We start from the raw sequence: 19,831 nt of genomic DNA, 5'->3' as shown, positions 1-19,831 counted from the left end.
GAAGAAATTCTGCTAATATGGACAGTAGCCCAGTTCCTTTGTCCATCACGGTCGAAGGAGCGGGCGCTGACCAATTTGCAGTTTGGTTCCGTAATTAGACCGTTGGCAAGAAACATTATTCGCTCCGCATCAGTGCCCCTTTAAATACTTACTGTCACAGAAGTCATGAGATAGCATTCTTTTCTCTTGTTTCATTTGCAGTGTTTGCAAGTCCTTGACAGATCTCCAGCGGCAGTTGTTGTCACCTCAATAATTAAAGAGATCAAGTCATCAGATGATCCCAACAATCTTGAACTTGTGGTTACATGTCAGAAATACCTCATGTGGCTGGTGTTCAAGCCTGTCAATCAAAACAATGACCAGCTTAATGTTGCCATGACCATGAAACTTACTGCAGATTGGTTTCATCAACATTTGAACAGGATTAATCTACAAGAGTTACAAACTAAAGGATTATTAACTCAAGTGATTCATATACTTGTCTTTCTTGGATGTGTTTGTTGTAAAGCAATCTGTGAAACTAAGTTGAGACCTTTGCTTTTGAATTCAGAGCAGGAAAAAGATGAAACTCTTGTTAATCGAGAGTCAACTAGGATTTTAGGACTTTTGAACAAGTGTAGGTCTGGACAAGATCTTGAAAATACATTTTCAAAATTGCTACAGACGATTCATGAAGGATTTCCAAAACAAGTATGGTTTGATATATTGGCATCATTTCTAAAACGCTTGAACAGTGATGAAGAGATTCAGTCAGGAAGAAAAGCTGCATTAATGGAGGACATTGCAAGGGAGACAATTCTGGACCTTGGCATAATGGACGTCAATGTGATTCCCTTTTATGAGATATTACTTGATACAACGAAAACTGACAGGTAAGTATCTTGTTTGTATTGGAGACATACAAAATATAACTATAATAAATTTGAATATCATCTGAATAATAATTTTAACAATACTGCTTGCAGTCATGACTTTGAATTCAGTTCAGTCAGAGTACCAATTAATAGATCTGTTAATGTTATATTGTCTTGGTTCAGTGTATGAAGTATTTACATAGTCAACATAGTATTTAGATGGTTATAGACTAGATAAATGAATACATTTATTTTTATGCCCCCATCATATATGGCAGGGAGCATACAGGATTACCCTCCATGTACATCCGTCCATCTGTCTGTCTGACCGTCCGTTTGGTCGTACTAAACAGGGAATGTACTCTGCACTTCTCCACAAAAAAAAACACTTCATGGAATTCAGTGAACTTATACATTGGCTTTCTTGGGACTCTAATGGTGTACATCTCATATTTTGTTTTGGTATGTAATAGGGGACTTCTGAAAAACTCTTTGGAATTCAGTTAGAATACACATGTGCTTTACAGGGACTCTAAAGAAGAGCATCTCATATTTTGATTTTGTATTTTATTTATTTTTTCAATTTTAATGCTGTTTGAACTTACATACATTTTGTTGAATTTCTCTCTGAATATAGTGTTATACAGGGTGAAATCCATCCACTTCTCCACGAAAGCTGCTGAACAGAATTGATTGAGTTTTTACATATGTTTAATTGGGACTCTAAAGGTGTGCATCTCATACTGTGTTTATCCCATTTCTTAATTTTGTCACTTCTTCAAGTGTTTGAACTTAGTTGAATTTGGTTCTATTGATCCTGTTTGGCCCGTACAACAGTGGGTGTTAGCTTACGTATGTCTTTTATAGAGACTCTAAAGGTGTGCATCTCATATTTTGTTCTTGTAGTTTAGTGTAGGGAACGTCTCTACAGGTGGGGGGGGGGGGGGGGGAGTGTGTGTGTGTGTGTGTGTGTGTTAGGGACACAATTTGTCTTGTTACATGGATGGCCTCGTAATCTAAGGCCATTTACAAGTTACATCACCCTGATTCTGCTTCTGTTTTACCAGCACCACACGAGACTTACATCAATTCTGTCAATTCTTACATCTCAAGCCGACAAACTATGGTAAAAATCTGGATATACTTCAAGGCAGCTTGTACTAATTCATCAAAATGTAAGCATGCTTAATTCTGTTTTTGGAGCTGTGGTGATGAGAGGATGTCTACAGTGCATAAGTTCCTGGTAACTGTTGAATCCGAGCACAGTCACCAGATGACGCTGAAAGAGAAGGAGGAGGAAGACATGCAGGGGAGGATAACTCTGGAAGAAATATTACATGAGAGATTGGATGGCTTTAGGGGTAAGATTAAGTATCCACATTTGTCTGATCTTTTGTGTCAATCAATGGACAATAGTACATTCTTTTTGAGAATAAAAGATTTGTGAATATATATGGATAGTCTTTCTAAATCTTTCTACTCTTCTGACAAGCAGGCAGTGGGTTAGCCCAGTGGTTTGCTTGTCCTGCTGAAAGCCCATTTCTGGTGTTCCCTGCCATGACATTGCTGGACATTGCTGGAATGTTCTTAAAGGCAGCATGAAACTGAATTCACTCACATATAACAAGGATGGGCCACATTCTCTTCCATGTCTTCTTTTGACCAAATTGTATTGTTCATGATGCAATGCTGCAACTGATTTTACTGTTTTGGTCCATGTACTAATGGGATGGAATTCATTACAATGATAGTGACTTGGCTGCCAGCAGTTGTTCAGACTATTCTGGGTCTATGATATGGTCCCCCTTCGATACCATACAGCTGTTTAATAATACCCTCCTGTTCCTTCACTCCATTGACCCGGAAGCTGGAAGGGGTAATTGAGGCGAAGAACGATCTGATATACCACTAATTGTGCTTAAAATGTTGAATAAAAAATATTTCATGTGAGTAATTGTTCAACATGGGGCTGGAAATGTGAGAGCACAACCCGTTGAAGAAATGGGTGTGTACCTTTGATGGTGGCGATGTTTTATTTGGACATGAAAAATATTTTTGAACCAAAGTGAGGGAGGTCATTTTCTCTATGCTGCACAGCCCATTTGCTACAGTTTGTCTGTGGTCGGTGTCGGGGGGGTAAAATCGCACATTGATTGTTTTAAGAAAGTGTGTGAACAGACGTATTCTATTGAGAAAATTAGTTTCTGAAGCCAAAATAAACACAGAATTTACACAAAGTGGGCATTCTGTCATCCACTTTTCAGTTAGTTGAGTCTAAGTATAAGTTGAAAAGCAGGCACATAGTAAATGCTGGCTGCTTATTTTAAACTCGCAACAGTATGAGCATAAATGTGAGTGTGAATAGTGTTCTTTTTTCAGAAAATGTCAGATTGTCAACTAGTAAGATTTCATACCTTACAAATGAGAGTCACCATTACCCTGGAGGTGATCCTTAGTCCTGATACATGGACTTTCCGACAATAAAAACATTGCAATTAAAGAAAGAAAAATTGCATCCTCAATCATCTCCAGCGTATACATTAAATCTCAAGATGCATCTGTGGTTCAGCCCAATAAGTTTCCTCCCTTTGCTGATTGTTTCATTTAACTAGGTGGGAAGTTCAGCTTATCAATAGCATGGCCTCTATCATAACTCATTCCCGCTTCTTTTGTCTAACTGATTAAACTTGGCAACACAGTTGTTTCAGAGGTACCTGAGAGAGGCAGGAGTTCTTAAATATATTTGTTGAAGGTTTCAGACCTGTCAGTATGCCTGTATGATTTTTCCCTAAGAAGTCTGAGTTGAACAGTGAGCAAACTTTTGTGGAAAACTTGTAAACTTGTAAGCTCATTTGTAACAACTTATCTGATTAGCTACTGTGAAGGCAGAGACAGCAAAGGGAGGTAATAAAACTATCAGGCCGAGCCATAGATGCATCCTGGATACTAGTGGAAATTTATCAGAATGTATACCCTGGAGATTACTGAGGAAGACCCAATAATGATATGAATGTTCCTTTTTCATTCCCTGAAATCATATTCATAATATTTCTTTTTTTCAGCTTGCATTACAAGAATTGTAAATTGCTGCGATGCTGCCACTTGGATGAAAGACAGGTAAGAGTTCTTGTGAATCAGTCATGTTGAACTTTAACAATGTAGAACATATATGTGTCTTATGCAAAAATATGTCTTCATACATTAGGGGCAGTTTGGTAGGTGAGTGGTTAAGGCATTCTCTCATCATGCAGGACACCTGGTTTTGATACTCTTCATGGGTGCAATGCAAGAAGCCCTTTTGCCACCCATTTCACTTGGAAATGATCAGTGCTCTCACTAAAAGGAAGTTCTTTCTTTGTGTCATTTCAGATACACTGATATTTTGCGAGAGAACTGTGATTTGTTGTTTTCTGAGGTGGACATCCGAGCACTCCTTCGGACTCTACGGACATTTGTCAGAGTTGAAGATCATGGCCTCCCTTTGGAACTTATCCTTCAGGTACAAATCCTGAGTTCTTTTTCAGAAGAAGTCCTCCTTGGGGTACATATAAGCATTTTTATGTCCATTAAAAATCCCTACGACAGTTGTAACTATTTTGATAATAAAATATTTACAAAACAAAAAACTCGTTTTTGTCTTGTGGGACCACCTTTACAGGGCCCCCCAGGCCCCCTACAGCCAAGAGCAGGTAACTCTGGCCGTCTACCTCGCACCTCACTTTTCATGCTGTCGTTCGACTAGAGAGACGTGTGTGGTCCATTTAGATAGTTTTTGTGCTATCTGCCTACGGAATTATGAGTGAGAAAGAGTCAGCTACTGTATGTATGGTTCCTTTTCTTTCGCACGGGCGTTAGTTGGAATTTCTTGGCTGAAATTTTCATTCATATATTGTTGTAACTTTGCCGGTCGGGTCCTATCTTCCTGTCATGTGGCAGGCAAGATGGCGGTCTTTATGGCTTCTTTTTAGTGCGGGAAGTGTTTCGCTTGCGTCTCACTTATTCCTACGTGTTTCTTATTAGTATGTTTTACATGCTAAGATGTCTTAACCCATTTGTTCTTGTTTCAGTCAAAATGGGGATGTTGGTTTTTAAGACTTTTCGTCTTTTTCATTGCATTACGCACTTGTGTGTGCACACTTGTTATTGCATTTATCCGCTTATACTTTCTTGTTTAGCTGGGTTAATGTATTTTGGCAATTTATTATCGCCCGTGCGTTTATATTTTGCATATTGTGTGTTCAATTGCGTATGTTTTCTGTACATCAGTTACCATTAGTTGGTTCTGATTGTTACAGTTTCGGGGTGCACCCAAGTCTTGGGTCTAGGCTCAGGCACGGTTGCTGTCCCTGTGGGAATCTCAGATCCAAGCTACGGCTCTGGTGTCGTTTTCCCAGCTGGCTCTAGGGGTTTTGCACCGAGCACCGGCTCGGGTGCAATTCCGCTTGCCGGCGCCGGTCCATCGGGTCTCGTACCGTTGGTCACCGGCAACCTAACTGGTGGTTCTCGAGCACCGGCTTTGCCGCCTGCCTCGGTTCCGCTCAGTGCATCGGGTGTCCCTGCTTCGGCAGCCGACCCCACAGGGTCTCGACACCCTGGTTCTTCAATGAGCCAGGGGTAGGCCGACTCGGACATCTCGGCTCTTCTGGGTCTGTTGTCCTTGTTGACGGGTCCCTTGTGCGTCGGGGTTACCGGCAACCTAACTGGTGGTTCTCGAGCACCGGCTTTGCCGCCTGCCTCGGTTCCGCTCAGTGCATCGGGTGTCCCTGCTTCGGCAGCCGACCCCACAGGGTCTCGACACCCTGGTTCTTCAATGAGCCAGGGGTAGGCCGACTCGGACATCTCGGCTCTTCTGGGTCTGTGGTCCTTGTTGACGGGTCCCTTGTGCGTCGGGGTTACCGGCAACCTAACTGGTGGTTCTCGAGCACCGGCTTTGCCGCCTGCCTCGGTTCCGCTCAGTGCATCGGGTGTTCCTGCTTCGGCAGTCGACACCACGGGGTCTCGGCACCCTGGTTTTTCAGTGAACCAGAGGTAGGCCGACTCCGACAACTCGGCGCTTCTGGGTCTGTTGTCCTTGTTGACGGGTCCCTTGTGCGTCGGGGTTACCGGCAACCAAACTGGCGGTTCGAGCACCGGCTTTGCCGCCTGCATCGGTTCCGCTCAGTGCATCGGGGTCCCTACTTCGGCGGTCGATCTCACGAGGTCTCGACGCCTTCCTTTTTCGGCGAACCGACGGAGGCCGATTCGGAGCTTTTCGCTCCGTTCGTCCCCGGGGCAGGTACGCGAATGGATCGCGGTAGCACTGACCCGATTCCACGGAGTTTCGTCTTCCTGGGAAGTGTTTACTCCGTGCAGGGTAGCCGAGATCAAGGGGCTGTGCCGCAGGTGGTCGTCCCTGCGGACGCCCCCGATCCCGCGGAGTTTCGTCTTCTTGGGGAAGCGTTTGCTCCGTGTAGGGTGGCTGAGGCTCAATTGCCTATTTTACCTTCACTCCTCAGTGAGGTAATTAATCCGCTCCTGTAGGGTAGCCGTTCGCGGTTCGATCTCCCAGAGCTTGACCGGCTACTTGATGGGGGACGATGCGCTATTTGACCCTCCCGTTGTCGACGAGTGAGTGTACGCCTCGATCGCGCTTGGGGGGTCGTCTGGCCACTGCCAGGCGTCGGCTTGTCAGGGTCGCCGCTTGCCGCTTTGTACCTCATCGAACCAGGTGTTGCGCTCGGTTTCCGCTCCTTTGAGGAGCAATATCGGAACGCCGTGCAGCAACTTAAGGTTGCGGTGCACTCAGCCTACCTCTCTGTCTTGCAGAGGCAGGTGGTGTCGCAGGAGGACCGGGACGAGGATTTTTCCTCGTCCACGTTAGAGCGGCAACTTACGGAGGTGCATTCACATTTGACGCGCGACTCAATGCGTTCACGAGTCAGATGGTGTATGCTGTGATTGGCCTTCGTAGGTTATGGCTGTCGCCAGGTATTCACCGGCTACACAGCAGGCACTGCTGTCTCTGCCTTTCCGACTGGGCTTGACCCTGTTCCCGGGGGCTTTGACGGGAGTTAGTGAGGCTGCGGAGGCCGTTAGTCAATTCAAGGACTCTTAAGTCTTTTCTTGAACAACCCTCCACCTCTCGCTCGCGGCCTTCGGTCCTCAGCTCAAGCTATCCTGCGACTCAGTCTAAGGATGCGCCGAAGTGGACTGCTCCACTACAGGCACGGAAGAGCAAGGGCAGGGGTAAAGGGAGTACCTCCGGAGCCCTCAGTTGTCCCGTTGCAAGCGGCAATCTCTGCCGTCGGCCGGAACACTTTGCCTTCTACCCGAAATTCCTGTGGGTGGTCGCCTCCCGTTATTACTCAGGGATGGCCACACGCCACAGTGGAAGCGAGAGCTTACTCCTTTTGCCGGGATTCGCTGCACTCCGGTGCCGAAGTCGCCGGAAAAGGTGGCAATCCTCCGTGCCGAAATTCAGTCTTTACTGGACAAGGCAACTATAGAGATGGTTCCATCAGGACAGGAGACTATGGGGTTTTACTCCACTTATTTCCTGGTAACCGAAAAGAACGGAGGGTTCAGACCCATTCTAAATCTCAAGGGTTTGAACAACTTGATAGAGGTGCCGTCTTTCAAGATGGAGACACTGAGGTTAGTGATCTCGTCTGTAGAGGCAGGGGATTGACTTACGTCAATCGACCTCAAAGACGCATACCTCCATGTACCGATGCATCCCGAGTTCAGGAAATACCTTCGGTTTTCCTTCGACGGGGTTTGTTATCAGTTTCGCGTGCTCCCTTTCGGCATCTCCACGGCGCCAAGGGTGTTCACCAAACTCATGCTAGTACCAGTTCAGGTCGCCAGGGCGCAGGGCAACTTTTGTTTCCCGTACCTGGACGACTGGATCCTCAGAGCGCTCTCCCAACACCTAAGTCGAGAATCCACACAGCAGGTGATGGATATTCTCACCAGACTAGGTTGGGTTATCTATCTTAAAAATCAATTGGTGCCGAGGCAGGATCTGGTTTTCTTAGGGGCGAGGTTGGAGACAACCCGAGGGGTGGTTTCTCTGTCCCAAGAGCGCATTTTTAAGGTACAGGGCATAGTGTTAAGGTTCCTTCAGTCCCATATTGCCTCAGCACGGACGTGGCTTCAGTTGCTAGGCAACATGGCGGCGACGGTGGACATAGTCTGGCGTGCACGTCGGAGAATGCGTTCCATTCAGCAGGCGTTAGCACAACAGTGGTCCCACTCGGAGAGCTACGAGAAGAATCTGGCTATTCCCCAGTGGTTGATACGTCACTTGCGGTGGTGGACAGATACCGGGAATCTATTCAAAGGTTTACCTCTGATGACCCCGGTACCGTCGCTCACAGTTCAGACGGATGCCTCCCTCACAGGGTTGGGGGGGATGCGTCCTGGGCGACCTCGCGATGTCGGGACTATTGTCCGACCAAGAGGCGACCTTGCACATCAATGTGTTAGAGTTGAGAGCTGTGACGTTGGTGTTCGAACGCTTCGTGGATCAGGTTCGAAGCCGAGTGGTTTGTCTAGAGATGGACAACCAGACGGCGATGTCCTACATTCTGAAGCAGGGCGGCACTGTGCCTCCGTCGCTCCTTCAGGAGGCGTGGCAGTTTTCTACTATGGTGCGATCAGTTCAGCATACGGGTTATGCCTGTGTATCTCCCAGGGATCGACAACGTGCGTGCAGATGCGCTCTCACGACGTGTTCTGGCTCCCCACGAGTGGTTGCTCGATCGGGAGATATTCGGGATTATCTCCCAGTTGTCTGGGTCGTTCTAGGTGGATCTGTTTGCCTCTGGAGTGACGAACTAGATTCCGGGGTTTTTGTTCGCGGATTCCTGATCCGAGAGCGATTGCCGCCGACGCCTTCCAGCGGGACTGGACGGACAGGGTGGTGTCGGCGTTTACGCCAATTCCCCTGATTTCCAAAGTTCTGTCTCAGCTTGCCACCCAACCAGCGCGGCTACTAGTGCTTCTCGCACCTCTGTGGCCGTCTCAACGCTGGTTTCCGGTAATACTCAGGTCGCTAGTGTAGCCGCCGGTACTATTACCGCGGCGACCGAACCTACTATCCCAGGACGGCCAGCCTCACCCCAATCCCCAGGATTCAGTGGGTGGCCTGGCCACTGTCCGGAATCGTCTCCAAAAGAGCGGAATTCCTGCATCAGTTGCAGACACAATTCTGGCTTCGTGGACGGATTCCACAAATGTACAGTGTGAGGATAGGTGAGCCTGTTATGCGCGCTGGTGTGGAAATAGAGGGAATTTTTAACTTACCTTACCATAGGTCTTATGCATATTACCTCAAGCTTCGCTAGTAGAGATCAGACAGACGTTGATTCGCCATTCCCTGAATGGCTACCTCGTATAATCTACGGATGTAGTCACGGAAGTGACGTGATCTCCCTACTCGCGGGAAAGCGAGCCATCCCAAAATTCACTTTTACTTCTAGCGTTCGTCTGATCAGACGTGTTTGTTTCACTCGGAGTTTTCTATTGTGTTGAATAAAGTTGTCGTTCAACAGGTAGGTATGTCTTGTTTCCCTAGGTGTGTGGTTAGTTAAATTGAATTTAACTTCACTTACCTTGCTACCTCGTGTTGTAAATGTTTCTTTTTTTTTCTCACTTCGATGTGGGTTTTCCTGCGTCGTTTGTGAGGTGTCATGGCGGCCTTGGAGGTTCTTTATTCCGTCAGGAATACTTCCTCCATCTGTTCTGCTATTTTGTATGGTATTTCCTCCCGATTTTTGCCGTTTTTCATGTGTTTTTTGTCCCACGTGGCATGTTTCACAGGTAGCCATGTTGGTTGCTAGCCGTCGCTGTCGCGAGCTTACAGGCGTACCCACTTTAGGTTGGGGGTGCGCTTTTGCTGCATTTTTTATGTAGGGGTGTTTTTCGTTTCTACCTCTAGCGTTATTGTTTTATTTCACGCTTCGGGTATGTTTTTATCTGTTGCAGTTAACTGTGTATGACTCGGCAGTTTTGTACTGTCTGCAAGGGGCAGAAGTCAGCCAAGGATCCCCACCCCTGGTGTCCGGATTGTGCATCGCAGACCTGTTCCCTTGACAGCCGCTGTCAGCATTGTACTAGTCTTTCAGTGGCGGATTTCAAGACCTTTTTAGCTGTCCGTAGAAAGAGGTTTACTCAGCGGAAGAGGAGAATGTCTTCCCCAGCTTCTTCTTTAGGTTCTTTACAGGACGACCCGGAGCTGCCTACCTTTACAGCACCAACGCCGACGTCTGGTTTGGAGCGCTCATCTACGACGCCGGTTCGATCGTCTCCGGAGCCACTTCGCTCGGACGCCTTTGTTGACTTATCCCGTCCGGACGCCTTAGCGCACCCAGAAGTTCAGAGGCTATTACGGTCTCTCCTGACGCCCAGCACTTCTACTAGAGAGCCAGCGCCGACCTCAGCTACTGTGCCAGCGCCCATGTCAGCGCCTGCCTTGATTCCCGAACTAATTTCAACGTCAACGCCTACGCCTATGCCAGCACCGACACCTACGTCAGCGCCTATGCCCACGTCAGCGTCTACAGCCTTGATGGGGACACCTTCACTGGTTCCAATACCAGCACCTATACCTACGCCAGCGCTTGTTCAGACGCCGGCTCCTGTGCCTCCGCCAGCGCCTTACCGGATCCCCAGGATTTCTCACACGCTATCTAGAGAAGAGGTGCTACAACGTCAGCTAGACGAGGAGCGCGCTCGACGCTTAGAAGCTGAGCGCTCGAGACGCAGATCATGGTCCAGATCTCCGAGGAATCGGCGCTCCCGTTCTCCTCACCGTAGTCGGCACCGGCGCTCGCGCTCATGCTCACGCTCTCTTAGACGACGGCGCTTCCGTTCGCGATCCAGATCTCCTCGGCGCTCTTCCAGAACCCGGCGTTCACGTTCACCAGAGGCCTCGCGAGTTTCACTGAAGGATTCTTCTACTCGGACGCCTTCTACCTCTTCCACCCAGCGGCGGGAATCGACTTCAGTCTCTTGGGAAGATTTGGAGGAGCAACACTTCTGCCCTGACTATGAAGAAGAGGCAGGTGTAGGCGAGGATGATGGCACCTATCTACCACTATCGGCAGTGTTTGAGTGGATTGCTGACAGGCTACCTGACTGTCCTTCTCCGTCAGTCGATCCTAATAATCCGGCGTCCATCCGTTTGTCCCCGGAACTACTCATTCCACCTCATCCTATGGTGGCGGATGCAGTGTCTCTCCTGGACGAGGTTTTTGCCAAGCTGTCTCTGAATCCTACGATCAAGGCGTCTAAGTCAAGGAAGTCTGATTACAAGATCCACAGCCTAGACTTCACAGATAATGGTGCAGCCCAGGACGACTCACTCAAGCGCTTGTCAAGTTCTTCACTCTCAGCTTATAAAGTGCAGGACTCCAAATTAGCAGCTATTGACACGGAACTCAAGCGTATGCTTAAACCCATTTCGGCGTTAGCCTCAGCTACTTCAGCGGCTGCAGCAGACCTATCAGAAGACAACGCCTCCAGGGTGGATCATCTCACGACGATCTTCCAGTGGCAGGGCAAAGTTCTTCATGACTTACTCGGTCACTTACGTGCAGCGTTGGCTATGACAACTTCGGTTCGCCGCTCCGGCTTCCTGGATACATGTAATTGGCAGGAGGAATTTAAGCGCCAATTACTTCGGGCTCACTTCCAAGTTTCTGTTCGCCGACAAGATTCCAGATATTTACAAGTCGCACGCGGAATTAACGAACACTGAAGTCGCGCTGTCTACCTTTGAGGCGCTTGGTTCTGCCTTTCGTGGCAGAGCCAGAGGAAGTGGAAAGAAGCGCTATATTCCCAGGAGGGAATCCATCCGCTCCTCCTTTGGGAGGGGACGGGGCCGCACCAAGGATAATGACACTCAGCGGAAGCCCCAGGAGCGCAGTCGGGACACCCCCTCGACGCCAGGGCAAGGCAGAGGCAAGCGCCCCTACTCTGGTCGCTGAAGCCGTGGATGTCTCCGACTGGGACTTCCCACCCCCAGTCGTACCTGTCCATCCGACTCCAGTAGGTGGGAGACTAGGGATCTTCTGGCCCAACTGGTCATTCCTAGAGGATCCGTTTGTAAGCAAGATTCTGAAGTCCGGCTACAAACTACCATTGGTCGAGACTCCACCGCTGACATCTACTCCCCAGTCGCGGATATATCCTCAACACCAACTAGCTCTCCTAGAGTCCAATATCGACATTCTGTTATCCAAGAGAGCCATAGAGACAGTGCTGGAACCCCACCGCTCCCCGGGGTTCTACTCACCCATCTTCCTGGTGCCAAAGAAAGATTCCGACAAGATGCGCATGATTCACAACATGGCGGTCTTCAACAGACAGTATCTGGCCGACCCTCCTCATTTCCGAATGACGTCCCTAGAGCAGATTCGAGCCAAATTGTCTCCCGGGGCTTGGCTAGCCAGTCTGGACCTACAGGACGCTTACCTACATGTTCCCATACATCCGCGTCACAGGAAGTACCTGAGGTTCGTCTTCAACGGAATACATTACCAGTGGAGGGTGCTTCCGTTTGGCATTTCTACGGCCCCGTGGCTTTTCACACGCATCACGCTTCCGGTTACCAGGTTTCTTCATCTAAGGGGAGTGGACTTCGATCCATACATAGACGACTGCCTTCTCAACCACGGCAGTCCTCTACTGCTACGCAAACAGTTGGACTTCTCCACCCGCCTGCTGCATCAACTGGGTTGGATGGTCAACACCAACAAGTCACATCTGGAACCAACTCAAGAACTGACCTTCATCGGGGGATTATTTTTAACAAAAGACAATCTTGTCAGGGTCCCTCCAGATCGATGGCTAAAGATTCTGGCGTTTGCGGATCTCTCTCGGTCTCTCTCAACCCATGACCCTCAGAGAGTGGCAGTCTCTGTTGGGTCTTTTGACATCGGCGCAGGATCTTACTCTCAGAGGGCGCCTTATGCTACGGCCCTTACAGAGGTTTCTGTCACCATTCATCCAGATGAACGACCTCAAGTCACGGGTTCTTCTACCTCCACATCTACATCAGTATCTCCGGTGGTGGATGGTAGAATCGAATGTCTGCGTCGGCGTCTGTTTGGAAGACTCCAGTCACGACCACGAGTTGTTCGTGGATGCGTCTCTACTAGGGTGGGGCGCCCATCTGGCGGGCCGAACGACCTCAGGGCTGTGGTCCGACGCCGAAAGGTTGTGGCACATCAACAACCTGGAATTGCAAGCCGTCATTCTAGCAGTTCGCCGCTGGCTACCGATTTTGTCCAACACCAAGCTCCTGGTGGCGTCGGACAACTCCACAGTCATCTGGGTTATCCGGAATCAGGGCACGACCAGGTCCAAGCAACTTCTAGACCAGATGTTCGTGTTAGCAGATCTGCTAGACAGCAACGGGATCACAATCAGGGTTCGACACATACCCGGCTGATAGAACATTCTGGCAGACGCGTTGTCGCGCCCAGGCAGACCTTCACCGACGGAATGGATGCTTCATCCAGACGTGTTTCGTCAGATTTGCCTTCGCCACGGGAGACCCCTGGTGGACCTCTTCGCCACCAGCTTCAACCATCAGCTACCAACTTACGTGTCTCCCGTACCGGATCCACAGGCTTGGGCAGTCGACGCTCTATCTCTGTCGTGGGAGGGTCTAGACGCGTACGCTTTTCCACCACCCGTTCTTCTCCCAGAAGTGATTGGCAAGATCAAGCAGACACAGAACCTGAGACTGCTTTTGGTCGCGCCCTGGTGGCCAGCCAGACCGTGGTTCCCCGATCTGCGACGCCTCGTCAGCGGAGATCCGGTTCAGCTTCCAGATTGGCCACACCTCCTTCGTCATCCGCACAGCCAACAACTCCATCCAGATCCGCTGAGATTCCATCTGCACGGCTGGACCATTTACAGAAGGCATTAAGGGCGAAAGGCTATTCCTTGCATGTGGCGAATGCCATAACCCGAGCTCATCGGACATCCACCAGATCCCTCTATGATGACAAGTGGCGCTCATTTGAAAGCTTTTGTGCTCAGAGATCACAGGATCCCATGACAGCTTCCCCACAGTTCGTGGCGAATTTTTTTATGTTTCTATGTAATTCCAAGCATCTCAAAGGGAGTACGTTGGGTACCTACTTGTCAGCGTTGAACTCCGTCTTGGCGGTCAAGACGGATCGTCAGATTTCTAAAGTTCCAGAACTGGTTGCCCTGCTGAAGGCGTTCAAGTTGGAGGACCAGAAGGTCAAGTTCCGCCCTCCAGCTTGGGATCTGAATGTTGTTTTGCAACACTTGAGAGGCTCCCCATATGAGCCCCTAGAGGATGCTTCCTTCGAGCTGTTGTCCAGGAAGACGGTCTTCTTACTTGCCCTAGCTACGGCAGCTAGAGTTAGTGAGATTCATGCCCTGGATGTCACACAAGTGCGTTTTGAACAAGCTAGGCATGGTCGAGTCCACTTGGGATTGCTGTGGGACTTCATTGCCAAGAATCAGCTTCCCGGGCAACCAGATAGACGGTTCTCCATCCCGCCTTTATCGACCATCCTCGGACGACATGATACGGAGGAGGAGTTCCTGTGTCCAGTCAGGGCCCTTAGATATTACATCCAGAGGTCTGCCTTGAAGAGACATTCCCGAAAGAGACTGTTTATCCCTTTTTCTTCATCGTGCAAGGGGGAAGTTAATAGAAACACTATTGCTCTGTGGCTTCGTGCGACTATCCTGGCGGCGTACGATGCCAAGAAACTCCCCCATCCGACGGCGAACAACCCCCATGAAATTAGAGCCCTGGCGTCCACTATGGCCCTCCACAGGAACTGTACGGTGCCACAGATTATGGAGGGTTGTTTTTGGAAGTCGTCCACCGTTTTTGCCTCACACTACCTGAGGGACTTGGCTGTCGAGGACATGGAGGGGCTTCAGTCTTTTGGCCCGTTGGTGGTTGCACAGCAACTCACCCAGCCTTCCGCCCATTAGGTAATTGTGTTGTTCTTACCTTTGGTCTTAAGATTAACCTCACCCTTTGGGTGCGTCGGTTTCTCTTTGGAGTTCCCTTGGGTTATCCTTTGTCCTGTTTCCAGGTTTGCCCTGTGACGTTGGCATTGGTCTCCCGGGTCTCCTGTGCATGTGCTTGGTCTGCTGAAGATGTGAAGGTCCTCCGGAGTCCACACCACCGTCCTCTCTGTCGAAGCCATATGCATAAGACCTATGGTAAGGTAAGTTAAAAATTTATTAAAATCTAAATATACATATGGAAATTAATTAAGCAACACCAAATTCAAAGACACATAAAAACTTAACAAAGTTTAACGAAGTAATTTTGATGATTGATTATTCAATTTTGATGTATTGACATACAGCATGAGCTTTTCATGGGTTGATATGACGCGCGTGAAGCTTGCACAGCGCACGTGCATTGCTTTAACCTCAACTTTCGAAAAATGCACTTTTTCCCTGGGGTGTTTACAAGCGCAGGTTGTCGATTGCATTCGGTTTTTCATTCATTTCAATGTCATGGCACGTAGGAAATTATCAGAGGCCACTCGTTGGCAAATAATCGGCATGAGGAATGCTGGTATGTCTCTAAGACAAATCGGGACTCAAATCGGACGACATCATTCCATAATTTCAAAACTTTTGAAAAAATACCGGGCCACTAATGAAGTTAAAGACCTGCCTAGACCAGGAAGACCCAGGAAGACCACAGTCCGGGAGGACAGAGCTTTACTGAGACTTGTACGGCGCAGGTCCTTCGACTCGAGCTCTCGGTTGAGACAGGAGTGGCTTCCAGGGAGACCCATCTCGAACAGGACTGTTCGGAATCGTCTGAAAGCTGCAGGATACCGGGCAAGGAGGCCAATCAAGCGACCCAGACTGTCTCCAGCCCATAAGGCAGCCCGACTGGCCTGGTGTAATGACCGTTTGCACTGGAACATTGCCTCTTGGAGGAAGGTCCATTTCTCAGATGAGAGCCGGTTCTTGCTGCACATGGTGGACGGTCGTACTCGGGTCTGGAGGCAGAGGAACACAGCAATGGCTCCACGGAACATCCAGGAGACTGTGGCCTTTGGGGGAGGTTCCGTTATGGTATGGGGGTGCATTTCCATGAACTGCAAGTTGGATATCATTACCATCCGTGGCAACCTTAACGGTGTTCGTTACCAACAGGAGGTTCTTGACAGGGCTGTGGTACCTCATTTTGAGAACCATCCTCTGGCAACGAGACCCATATTTATGGACGACAATGCTAGACCTCACAGGGCGCATGCTGTAAATGATTTTTTGCGGCAAAATGCAATTGACAGAATTCCATGGCCTGCCATGAGCCCTGACCTCAACCCCATTGAACATTTGTGGGACTTTATTGGCCGTCGTGTGAGGCAGAGAGACCCACCAGTCCATAATCTCAACGAATTGACGGCTGCCCTGCATGAGGAGTGGAACAGGATCCCCCAGAATCAGATCCGGAGACTCATCCAAGGAATGAGGAGGCGTCTGGAATCGGTGGTGCGTGCGCAGGGAGGACACACTAGATATTGATGAAAGTCGGTGTGCAGACTCTCAGATGACTGTTCTTTCTTTCCATGTGACATTTGTGTTAATACACCTGACAACAACGTCTGTGGATGAATAGTAAATTGTGTCCATTTTTTCATGAAGTTAAGACAGTTTTAAGAATTTGGATTTCGTTGCAATAAAGCAAAGTCTTGATACTTTTTCCCTTTAAGTTGTTTGTCAGAGATCGTCTGTTGAATAAAAAAGTGTCAAACTATATCAACCCGGCATATTTTGATTGTCAGAACACTTCAAAGTTGCTCCAATAGAAAAAATTGGGGTGTTGCTTGATTAATTTCCAGGTGTATATTTTAGATATTTAAATACTTACCTTACCATAGGGCGGTGACTCCCTCCCAACGCTGGATGCTCCTCCCCACTTTGGACTCAACGGACCTTTCTTTCCTGCTGCCAGTAAAAGTGAATTTTGGGATGGCTCGCTTTCCCGCGAGTAGGGAGATCACGTCACTTCCGTGACTACATCCGTAGATTATACGAGGTAGCCATTCAGGGAATGGCGAATCAACGTCTGTCTGATCTCTACTAGCGAAGCTTGAGGTAATATGCATAAGACCTATGGTATGGTAAGTATTTAAATATCTAAAATATTTAGATTTTAATAATTCTCGATCCCTTTTCTTCGACTGTAGTTGAAGTATTGGAGTTCTTACCGTCTCGTTTAGAATCTGGCTTAGCCGCTTCTACGATTCGAGGCTACTCCCTGGCTATTTCAGCCTTCCACATACCCGTTGAGGGTGCCTTGTTGGGACAATACCCCCGGGTACAGCGTTTTCTTGCAGGCGTGGACAGACTGCGTCCGGTCGTGAAATTTGTCTCGAGTATTGGAATGGTTACCCACTCCTCTCGTTTATGACTTGGCCAACCCGTCGTTACAACTGTTAAGTTGGAAAACGACTTTTTAGTGGTGGTTACGTCTGGTAGACGTGTAAGCGACTTACACGTCATGTTTTCAGACCCGGATCTTACTATGTTCCATAAGGATCGGGTTAGCATTCGCTTACCGGATTCATACCGCCCAAAAAAATTCGATCATTCGCTTCGAATGACCGCGCCTATCCATCTAACTGGGTGCATGCTGCCTGCGTCGTCTGATAATACATACCGTAAGGTTCGTGTATTAGACGTTATGAAACCTCTTAAAGTTATTTTAAGAGAATAGCCTTGCTCCGTACGGAGAAACAGCTATTTTGCTGTTGTGGTGGCGGAATGGCTGGCTATCCGACTGATACGCAGGCTGCAAGGTCTATATACCTAAAGGCTTATCTCCCCAAAAAGGGGTTGTCAGCTCACTCAGTGAGAGCAGAGGCCACGTCAGAACCGTCATTACCAACTGAACAGACACTCACGAGAGTGTGCTCGGTTCGGTCAGTCAGTTCCCTGCAGTAGACAGAATAGTTCTGCTCAAGCTGATTAAGTTTTGTTTGATAACTATATCTGTTTGCACTCGGTGTTGGGTAACTATCCATTCCCATTTTATCGGCGGTGATATTTGGTGATGGTTTCTTAGTCCCGCCCTCTTTGGCTGGGTGCCTTACTTTCCTTTCCATTTCCCTGCTTAGCTTGCTAGTGCGGTATGGACAAGGTTCAGTTTGGCGAGTGTCCCGTACGTCCAGGTCTCCAAACTTTGATTTGGGTGGGCGGGGTTTCTCATTTGGGATTTCCCAAATTCTAGCCAATGGGCATGTGAGCTTTGACAAGCGGGTCCTCAGCTTTGTCACGCCCCCGCCTTGATTGACATCAGCGGTCAGGTGACCAGGTCGGTGCCTTTTCTATTTCCGTGTGATTGTAGATTTGCACTTCGATCGAATGGACTGTTGCTGTCAGACAGAATACCACTCCCAATTGCTTCTCTTCGGGAGTCTGTTTAATGCTTATATGTACCCCAAGGAGGACTTCTTCTGAAAAAGAATTATACAAACCTGTAGAGGTTATGAATTCTTTGAAGAATGTCCTCCTTGGGGTACGGCCACCCGCCTCCCCTCATTCTGTCTGATACGTTCAGCATGAAAAGTGAGGTGCGAGGTAGACGGCCAGAGTTACCTGCTCTTGGCTGTAGGGGGCCTGGGGGGCCCTGTAAAGGTGGTCCCACAAGACAAAAACGAGTTTTTTGTTTTGTAAATATTTTATTATCAAAATAGTTACAACTGTCGTAGGGATTTTTAATGGACATAAAAATGCTTATATGTACCCCAAGGAGGACATTCTTCAAAGAATTCATAACCTCTACAGGTTTGTATAAATTTCTGCCTCAGAAAGATATCAGTTTTTGTTTTGCATATTTTGTGGTACTCCAGTAATAGTGTACGGAAATTTTGCATCAGCTGTGAAAAAAACAATTTCTCAAATGTGTCCCTAAAGAAAACATGTCTCCAAGTTGCCTTGTCCCAAACCCCAACCCAATCACAGCAAAAATATGCCACAACTTATATTTTCATATTAAGAAAAATTGTAAATAAATACTTCCAGTGAATATTTTGTATTCAATTATGTTTCACATGTTCTCTTATAGATGTTGTTGAATGCCTTTTCGAGATTACCTATCTTGACCCAAGAGGAGATAATTCTTGAGCATTTCCTGTCTCACGATGACCCTGACCTTCTCTCATCTGTGGGCAGTTTCCACCAGGAGATGAACATTGCCTTCAACCAGTTCACCAGTGAAACATCAGAAAAAGTACTTGCAGCTTGTTTTCCTTGACTTTCTGAGAATACACAAATGTCTGTAAATACCGTTTGTGGAAAAATGTCCCTCATATATCCTCAGAATGTTATTTGGCTCCAGTGTCTCTGAAATACATGATTGTAGCAGGGCATGGAGTCATCCCACAGATGATATCCTTACCTTGTCAGCTTGCTGACAGGGTTAATCTCTTTGATCATGTGGACAAGGCGTCCGACTTCACATCAGAAGGTCCATGTTCCGAACACCTGCATGGGACTCAGAAATTTTGTGGCCCCTACATTATAATGAATTTATAACGGTTTAAAGTCATTATCTGGCTGAAATACTATGACTATAAAATTTAACTCACTAACTCACTCTGAAATATGAATGGTGCAACAGTCTCCTGAGAATGTCTTCTTTGGAAGTATCCTCATATTTTCATGCAGAGAGGTGGAATGCGATATTATCTGACATGTCAAGGGCAGAGTAACATAAAACATTTATCATCCAAAACTGTGTTTCACAGGAGATATCGCTTGCGTGAGATCAGATATTTCCAAGGAGATATCACTTTGACAGTAGATTTTTCACAATGCCCTGACAATGTTATGACGTCATGAACTTGATGATGTCAGAGTGCTATGACATCATTGCACTGCAAAATCTAATGCCAGTGCTGTGTTCAGATATGTACATTTTTCATTGAAAACTAAGGAAAAATGATTTTGGATGATAAATAGAA

General features: G+C 47.8%; 1 protein-coding gene across 1 annotated transcript in view; it reads left to right on the top strand.

Annotated features, from left to right (window-relative positions):
- LOC137272246 (gem-associated protein 4-like) overlaps window positions 1-19,831 on the top strand; it is a 28,203-nt gene that overhangs the window by 2,366 nt on the left and 6,006 nt on the right. Inside the window, exons 3-7 of the mRNA XM_067804605.1 lie at window positions 202-872; window positions 2,058-2,215; window positions 3,917-3,971; window positions 4,224-4,353; window positions 18,934-19,098. Coding sequence (XP_067660706.1) covers window positions 202-872; window positions 2,058-2,215; window positions 3,917-3,971; window positions 4,224-4,353; window positions 18,934-19,098 — 1,179 coding nt within the window. The remainder of the gene's footprint in view (window positions 1-201; window positions 873-2,057; window positions 2,216-3,916; window positions 3,972-4,223; window positions 4,354-18,933; window positions 19,099-19,831) is intronic.

This window comes from Haliotis asinina, chromosome 2, assembly GCF_037392515.1.
Source record: "Haliotis asinina isolate JCU_RB_2024 chromosome 2, JCU_Hal_asi_v2, whole genome shotgun sequence".
NCBI lineage: Eukaryota > Metazoa > Mollusca > Gastropoda > Lepetellida > Haliotidae > Haliotis > Haliotis asinina.
Note: the sequence above shows the minus strand (reverse complement) of the source record. Positions and strands in the feature narration are given on the sequence as shown.